This window comes from Gekko japonicus, unplaced genomic scaffold, assembly GCF_001447785.1.
Source record: "Gekko japonicus isolate JY-2015 unplaced genomic scaffold, Gekko_japonicus_V1.1 scaffold473, whole genome shotgun sequence".
In the NCBI taxonomy this organism is placed as follows: domain Eukaryota; kingdom Metazoa; phylum Chordata; class Lepidosauria; order Squamata; family Gekkonidae; genus Gekko; species Gekko japonicus.
Window position 1 is genome coordinate 660,429 of NW_015172566.1, and position 8,695 is coordinate 669,123.

Genomic DNA, 8,695 nt, shown 5'->3' on the forward strand with positions numbered 1-8,695 from the left:
GAACATTTGTGATTCTTTGTTTCAACAAATAGGTGATTTAGGGATATTAGACAAACAAGCTATTTTACTTCAGTGTATGTTTTAAATTCCCACTTAGTGGCTGATCTGCATTCGAAACGTTTTAAATAGACAGGACTGGACAAATGCTGCATTAAGATTTCAACAGACAATTATCTGCGCGTACCATACAAATGTCACACTCTTCCCTATAACCACTTCTGTAAGCCATTTTCATGATTAATTCAAACAACCAAAAAAGTAATGATATAAAAAATTAACTTGATTCATTTTAATAACCTTTAGGATCAGTATTTAAGTAATATATTTAACACCAAGTAAAGATGAACAACATCAACAGAATACAGTGCTGCTTTCAATCAACAATGACGCCATTCTCAGAAGATACTGGCACTGAATGATCAGGACACATAAGTGTTGCTTTTGTCATCCAAAGCAAAGAAGTTTAATACACCAGAATGCAGATGTGCCAAGCCGGTAAAACTATGCAGCAAGGAGAGAGAGAGAAGAGGCAGTGACTAAAATTAAGACTAAGATACCTGCCCAACAAAGCTGCTCCTTTTGCTGTTTTAGACTAAGCACTTCATACATATTTTGAAATGGATGAAGAATGGGATAACAAAGCTGTCTGCTGAAAGCACAGAGACACGGAAGCCAACAATTCTCTATATTCACACATAAACAAGATGATCCGACTTAATTAAACAATACATTCGTTTTTTTAAACTACATCAAGATTAAATTCCATGTGAGAACCAGTTTCAGCAATTACTTGGAGAGAAGAATGTCTCCAGGGCAAAAGTTTAAAATGTGTTAAATATTAGTGCAGTTGATCTCAAGCTGTACACTGGCACCCAAAAGTGGGTTCTGAGGCCAAAAGAAAGGAGGTGGGGTAAGCTGACGGAAGAGACTCTGGGATGCTTGATAACAAATCTGTTTGTGCCTCTTCATGTGCAAGATGGCCATAAAACACAGCCTGTTGCTCAATAATTTACAAATACACCCCCATACACACTTATTCCTTGTTAACTGACACGATATTTTTGCATCTTGTGTTGAGGAAAGGGGAAAAGCAGCATGAAATTACTGAGCAATTTAGTCCCCAAAAAGTAGAGTGTATGTAGAAATGGGCTGCACTTCAAAAAGTTTGAGATCAGTTTTATTAATATTATTACAGCACTCCTTTTTCCAACACTATCTAAGCAATATGTTCTAACAAAGGTCTCCTTTATTTAATATTTAAATATTAATTTTTCAATGGGATTAAATAGACACCATATACCACAATTTGCCACAGTCAGGATATTTCCTGAGTGATTGTTATAGCATTTTTAACAGTTCAGAGCTACATTTTAACCAAAAGACCACCAAGAATATTGTTATACTTACCTCAAAACTAATTTTAAATATATTTTCCACCTATAAACTCCTAGTTCTCCTGCATTCTTCCATTAAGGTCTTGAAAATTACATCTTTATTTGAAATCTAGCTACCATCCGTTATTAGCTGCTTATTAAGTGCTCTTTTAAAAGTGAATAAATATAAAGCAGATACAAATTAGAACACTAATACAAATCAAAATTCTGAAGTTAATCTCTCTTCCAAACTTTCCGTTTATCCTCAAAGAGAACATTTAAAATTAAGTAATGACTTACTAGTGAGAACAGAGAATTCAATCCGCTCTTCTGGTACATCTAACGCTTTACAGCATACACAGAACAGAACTTGTGAATTCTAAAGCTTGTTATGCCAATGTAAGCACTTATACACATACCCTTTTGTTCAGAAGCACAACTGGGTTTTCAGAAGCTGCATAAACCCACTTGTGTTAGTAAATTCAACAAGACATGCTTGTTAAGCTACATGGCTGGGATATACACAATTAGGTATTCTCTGTCTTCTAACTGGGATGTTAAAGGGGTAAAAACATGAATGATAGGGCCCCAAATTAATCTCTGTGTTGTTTTTTTTAATGGAGTTAGGGGTGGGAATTAAATGCTAAAACCTCTAAAGCTGAAGCAGACATGTTTGATAAAACAAGGTCAGAGAAGACAGGAACTAACAGAAGGGGGGGTGAGAGAACAGGAGAAACAATCTAAAATTGAAGCCAGCTAGTCCCTGCTTAGAAAAGAATTACTCTGGATTTGGGATACTACTCATGAAAGGAATTTCTCTGATAACCAGCAAGAGTTATGCCAACAGCGAGTGAATCACAGCACTTCTCACACCTGAACGTACACAGCAAGCAAGCCACAAATAAAGATGTCTTCTGCTGCCTCCAGGCCCTAGAAGGAAAGACTTTCCAGACCATGTACAATAACAAGGAGCCCCTGGACCTGCCATCACAGCTTTGACACGTCCAGGGCATTAGGGGTGACTACCAAGCCTCATCTTGGGGCCGGGCCAGCCATACAGTTCTTGAGAAACAGATGGAGGAGTGGAGGCCTAACATTTTTAGGGGGACATTTTTAGGACAACCACTAGTCCTGAAAGGGACTTTCCCCCAACTTCCACACAACCCAGGGACTGAAGCTTGGACACCACAAATCGGATGGGGAGGGGGGAGTAGGATGCAGGTGACCCTCAACCAAGAAACAGATGCAAAATAAAAACCCTGGTGGGAGCAGGGCAGAAAGGATAAACAGGGTACGCGCCCCCCCCCCCATTCCCTCTGGCCTCTAACCCCAGAAAGTAGGCTGCCTTTATAGGGCAAAGGGAAGAAAGCACAGATGGCGTGATTGAATTGTGCGTAGGGCACTTTCGCACACAATAAATAGCACACTTTCAATCCACTGTGTAACTGGGTTTTACTGGGCGAAAATGGCAAACTCCACTCGCAAAGGGGGTTGCTGAAGTGGATTGAAACGGCATTATTTCGCATGCAGGGAAAACACCCAGCATGTGTGTCTGCGTGTGTGTGTGTGTGGGGGGGTTGTGTTTTGTGTGTGTGTGTTTTTGCCAATCCTGACCAGAGGCAACGAGAAGCCTGGCTGGGACCCGGCCGCCTCCCCACCGACCTGTCTTCGGAATCCATGCGGCTGAGCGGCTCCCCGTCCGAGGAGATCTCCAGGCTGCCCCGGCGGCCGCCCGACGAGGTGCTGCAAGTGCTGCTGCCGCCGCTTCCCCCTCCGCGGCCGCCGGCCCCGCCGCCCGTGCCGTAGCCTTCGTCGCCGCCGCCGCTGCTGCAGCTGGACACGGTGCTGCTGCTGCTGCTGCTGCAGTTCTTGCCGCCGCCGCCGCCGCTCTCGCCTCCCGCCGCCGCTCCTCCCGTCCCTCCGCCGCCGCCGCTCCCAGGCCCGGCCCCGCCGCCGCAGCCGCCTCCTCCTCCTTCACCGCCGGCCTCGCCCTTGGCGTCGGCCTCGCTGCCGCCGGGGCTGAGCGAGCGCGACTCGTCGCTGCTGCAGCCGCTGGAGGAGCCGGCGCTGCTGGCGGCCTCGTCCTCCTCGTCGTCCTCCTCCTCGTCGTCGCCGTCGCCGGCCTGGCTGGCGCTCTCCGGGCTGGGCTCCGACATGCTCTCCGCCCCCTCGCCCAGCGGCGGCGGCGGCGGCGACTCGGCCTCCATGCTCACGGCCGACGACGAGGAGGACGACGACGACGCCTCGCTCTCGGCCGCCTCCTCAGCGCCGCCGCCGCCGGAGAAGGACGACGAGGAGGAGAGCCACTGAGGCGGCTCCGCCATGTCACTCAGCTCGGCCGCCATGGCGCCTCCCAGTCGCAGCGTCGCCCGAACAGCAGCAGCAGCAGCAGGAGGGACCCGCAAGCGGCGCCGCTCTCGCCCACTCGAGGACTGAGGAGGGGCGGGAGAGAAAGAGGAGAGGCCTCCCTTCGCCGCGGCTGCGGAAAGCGACGGCGCGCGCGCGCTCTCTCTCCCTCTCCCTCTCTCTACGGAAGCCGCCTGGGGACAAAAAGGGGGGGGAGGGAGGAAGGAAGAGGCGGGGCCCGCCGCCTACTCGCCGGTTTCGGAGCGGCGGCCTGAGAGCTCGAGGAGGGAGGAGGGGGATCATCCGGGTCTTCGCGTTCAAAGTGCGGGCGGCTTTGCGGCAGCTGCCGACCGCCCCTCGGAGCGGCTTTGGCGCTGGAGTGGTTGGAGGGGGAGGAAATGGAGGAGGAAATGGAGTTGCCAACCTCCAGGCGGCGGCTGGAGGTCTCCTGTTGTTACAGTTGGTCCCCAGGCGACAGAGATCAGTTCCCCCGGAGAAAATGGCCGCTTCGGAGAAGTGGGCTCTGCGGCATTATATCAGGGTTGCCAACCCCCAGGTGGTGGCTGGAGATCTCCTGTTGTTGCGACTGATCGCCAGTTTAGGATCCACCCCCCAGAATCTCCAGGAATTGCCCAACCTGGCGTTGGCAACCCTACAACATGTTCAACTTAAAGATATTTTTCTTTCCTTTTGCTGCTACAGCCTAACGTGGCTACCTCTCCTTTTCCTCCTGAGGTTGCCAGCTCTGGGTTGGGAAATACCTGGATAGCTTCAGTGGGGGGCATAATGCCATAGAGACCACTTTCCAAAGCGGCCGTTTTCTCCAGGGGAACTGATCTCTGTCGCCTGTAGATCAGTCCTAATGGTAGCAGATCTCCAGCCACCACCTGGAGGCTGAGTAAAACGTGGAAAATCACCGTTTTACTCGACCTTGCCATGTTTCCCGTGTGTCTGTTACCACCTGGAGGCTGGCGACCCTAATATAATGCCACAGAGTCCACTTTCCAAAGCGGCCATTTGACACCCCTGGTCCAAACCAAAGTCAACCAACAGACTTCTGTGGCAGAGCAGGATTTGAACCTGGGTCTTCTCGTTCCCAGTCTGACACTCTAACCACCCCACCTTGCTGGCTCTCAGTTTATCCCTGCACCTGAGAAAGTGAGCTCTGATCCCACAAAAGTTGCTGGAATAAATTTCATTCGACATTAAGATGACAAGGGATTCCTGTTTTATGTTTTAGATTATGCTTATTATCATTGTTTACGACAGTAGACAGAATGGTCCTTGAGTCAATCGTTAACTGGCCCAGCTTTGCAGATTTTCTTTTCTTTTTTACTTTGTAAAGTGGCCAAGAGAAAAAGGCAAGCCACACCCATCCAAAGCTATTTAAAAACAAAGGAGGGCTTGTCCCTTGTATGGGGATCCCTTGGAACTTGGAGAAGGCTGGAGGGGATTCTGTCATGAAGGCTGTTGGATGACCTTCAGACACTTAGTTTCTCTCACTCCCTTCTGCCTCCCAAGAAGAAGAACTGCATAAGCTGGTCTGAGCTCTTTGGGGGAAAGGTGAGATAAAAATGTACTAAACAGATAGATGAGGGGGAGTTTGTGGAGTGAAGATTTCCAAATACTTTCTCTTGCCCATCATTCTTTGTGGCATTCCAGCTAGTACTGTATTTAAGATCAAACCATCAGCCATAAAAAACAAAACTGGAAAATCGAACCACTTGAAGACAGTTATCGGGAAACTACTTCGTTCATCCGGTAGTTCACTTGTAGAACTCACTGCCACAAAAGAAGAGAAGATTGGATTTATACCATGGCCCTTCACTCGGAGTCTCAGAGCAGCTTACATTCTCCTTCCCTTCCTCACAACAGACACCCTGTGAGGTGGATGGGGCTGAGAGAGCTCTGAGGGAACTGCTCTTGAGAGCACAGCTCTGAGAGAACTGTGACTGACCCAAGGTCACCCAGCAGCTGCATGTGGAAGAGTGGGGAATCAAACCCGGCTCTCCAGATTAGAATCTGCAGCTCTTAACCACTATACCAAACTGGCTCTCAAGATGTGATAACCACTGGGTTACATGGATTCCAAAGGAAGTCAGACAGATTTGTGGAAGAGAGTTATGTCATTGGCTAGTAGTCCTGATAGCTCCTTGGGGCATCTGGGTTCAGAGGCAGAATTCCTCTAGACTGTCAGATGCTAGGGGAACAGGCAGCAGGGGAGGGCTGTTGTTCATAGGCCCTGCTTGCCAGAATCTTTTTTGGCATCTGACTGGAGTAGTCACTAGAAACAAGACCATTAGTCTGATCTAACCTGGCTTCTCTTACATTCCCTTAAGTTCTTATGATTCCCCACGTGTGCAGAACTGCCTGAAAACTTAAAAGAGTCCTGGAGGGAGAGATTGCCCCCCCCCCAATTTTCCTTCCAACCCCTGCAATTCTTTGTAGGTCCTCCGCTTCACCCTCTGCCCAAAGTACTGTCTATTGAGGGGATCCCTAGGAATGGAAGAAAATGTTACTTCCTTTAGAAGAAAGAGCAAGCGAAGATACCCCCCCCGCCGCCAATGTGTGTGTGCCGTCAAGTCGCAGTTGTCTTATGGCGACCCCAGCACAGAGATTTCAAGGCAAGTGAAAAGCAGAAATTGTTTGCCATTGCCTTCCTACGCAGAGCCTTCCTTGGTGGTCTCTCATCCAGAAGAAGAAGAGATTGGATTTATACCCCACCCTTCACTACCCAAAGGAATCTCAGAGCGGCTTACAAACTCCTTTCCCTTCCCCTCCCCAAAACAGACACCCTGTGAGGTGGGTGGGGCTGAGAGAGCTCTTGACAGAAACTGCTCTTTTTCAAGAACAGCTCTTATCAGAACTGCGGCTTGCCCAAGGTCATCCAGCCAGGTGCAAGTGGAGGAGTGGGGAATCAAACCCAGTTCTCCCAGATTAGAGTCCGCGCACTTAACCACCACACCAAACTGGCTCCAAGCCTTATGGCAACCCCAGCAAAGCGAGTGAGAAGCAGTGGTGGTTTGCCATAGCCTTACTCTGAAAGAAACAAAGACAAACAAAATTGCTGCAGATGTGCATACAATTAGAAAATAGTTGGCAATAATATAGAACAACAATAGAATTCTAAGATGTTTTAATTCTTGTTTTCAGCAAAGAGCGCCGTCGAGATGAGCAGAAACGCAGATTACGAACTTCTCGAGTTCTAGCGTTCGTTTCGATACAGTTCTTTATCAAACAAACCTCAGAATCTCAGTTCTTTAATGCTCTTCATACGAATACTTCACAAGAAGGAATTCCTAAATCCAGAAACTTTTCCAAACAGCTTTGGACTCACAATTTTCAACTTCCATCGGACGGTCTGTCTTACTCTGCACAGCCTTCCTCGGTGGTCTCTCATCCAAGCTTTATGGCGACCCCAGCAAGGGGCTTTCAAGGCAAGTGAGAAGCAGAGGTGGTTTGCCATGGCCTTCCTCAGCAGAGTCCTCCTCGGTGGTCTCTCATCCAAGCCTTATGGTGACCCCAGCAAGGGGCTTTCAAGGCAAGTGAGAAGCAGAGGTGGTTTGCCATGGCCTTCCTCTGCAGAGCCTTCCTTGGTGGTCTCTCTTCCATGTACTGACCCTGCTTAGCTTCCGAGATCTGACAAGGTCAGGCTATACCATGCCCCCCCCCCCCCCATAACAGACCATTAAGGGTGAAAAGACCTAAGAGTGGGAAGTGAGAGTGTGCAGAATTGTCTTTTGGGAGACTGCTGGTGACAGTTGGATGGAGTGGGCGGCAGCGTGGCAAACGAAGTTCAGCGTGGGTAAGTGTAAGGTGATACATACTGGAACCAAAAAAAATTCCTATTTTTAAATATATGCTGGTGGGGTCTGAACTGGCCGAGGCGGAGATTGAAAGAGATCTTGGGGTGGCTGGGGAAAGTCCAATGAAAAAGTCAACCCGATGTGCAGCGGCGGCGAGAGAGGCAAACTCCACGGGAGGAGTTATTAGGAAAGGGATTGAAAATGAAAAGGCCAATGTTGTAAAGCCCCTTTATAGATCTATGGTGCGGCCTCCTCGGGAATACTGCGTGCAGTTCTGGTTGCCGGATTACAAAAAGGCAGAGCTATTTTTGGGCAGGAACGCACAGGAACAGAGTTCCGGCTGGCTCCCGAGTTGGCCACGCCCAGCAGGAACTCATTCGCATAATAGGCCACACCCAACAGCAGACACTCATTCGGATTGGCTACATTAGGGGTGTGTGGCCTAACATGCAAAGAAGTTCCTGCTACAAAAAAAGCCCAGGGTTTTGTCAACAAAGTAAACAGAACAAGAAGCAAAAGGTGGGTGTGGTTGGATGACCACACTTCTGGTAACACGTGGGGTGTGGCCTAATACGCTAATGTGTTTCTGCTGTTGGGTGTGGCCTATTATGTTAATGAGTTCCTGCTGGGCTTTTTCTACAAAAAAGCCCTGCAAAAAGGACATTGCGGAGCTGGACAAAGGACAGAGGCGGGCAACCGAGATGAAGAGAGAGGTTGTGGCACCTGTCCCATGAGGAAAGCCTAGAGAGTCTGGGACTTTTCAGTCTAGAAAAAAGACGGCTCAGGGGTTTATAAAACCCTGCATGGGTTGGAGAAAGTGGATAAAAGCGTCTTTTTCTTCCTCTCCCATTTAGGGTTGCCAGCTCTGGGTTTGGAAATACTTGGAGATTTCGTTGGTGGAGCCTGGGGGAGGGCTGGATTTGGGGAAAGGAGGAACCTCAGCAGGGTATAATGCCATAGAGCCCACCCTCCAATGCAGCCGTTTTCTCCGGGGGGAAACTGATTTTGGACGTTGAGATAAATTGTAATAACAAGATCTCCAGGTGCCACCGGTTGGCAGCCCTTATAATACTAGAACTTGGGAGCACCCGATGAAATTGTTTGGAACTAAGTTCAGGACAGACGAGCAGAGGTCATTTCGGGGGGGAGACGCGGGGGATCGCAGTTCCC

The 8,695-nt window shown here is 48.9% G+C and overlaps 1 protein-coding gene across 1 annotated transcript in view; it reads right to left on the bottom strand.

The window, feature by feature from the left end:
* The window catches only part of AEBP2 (AE binding protein 2), a 56,817-nt gene extending 52,961 nt beyond the window's left edge, over positions 1–3,856 (bottom strand). The window contains exon 1 of the mRNA XM_015421328.1: positions 3,036–3,856. Coding sequence (XP_015276814.1) covers positions 3,036–3,718 — 683 coding nt within the window. The 5' untranslated portion in view covers positions 3,719–3,856. The remainder of the gene's footprint in view (positions 1–3,035) is intronic.
* Between the last annotated feature and the right edge of the window lie 4,839 nt (positions 3,857–8,695).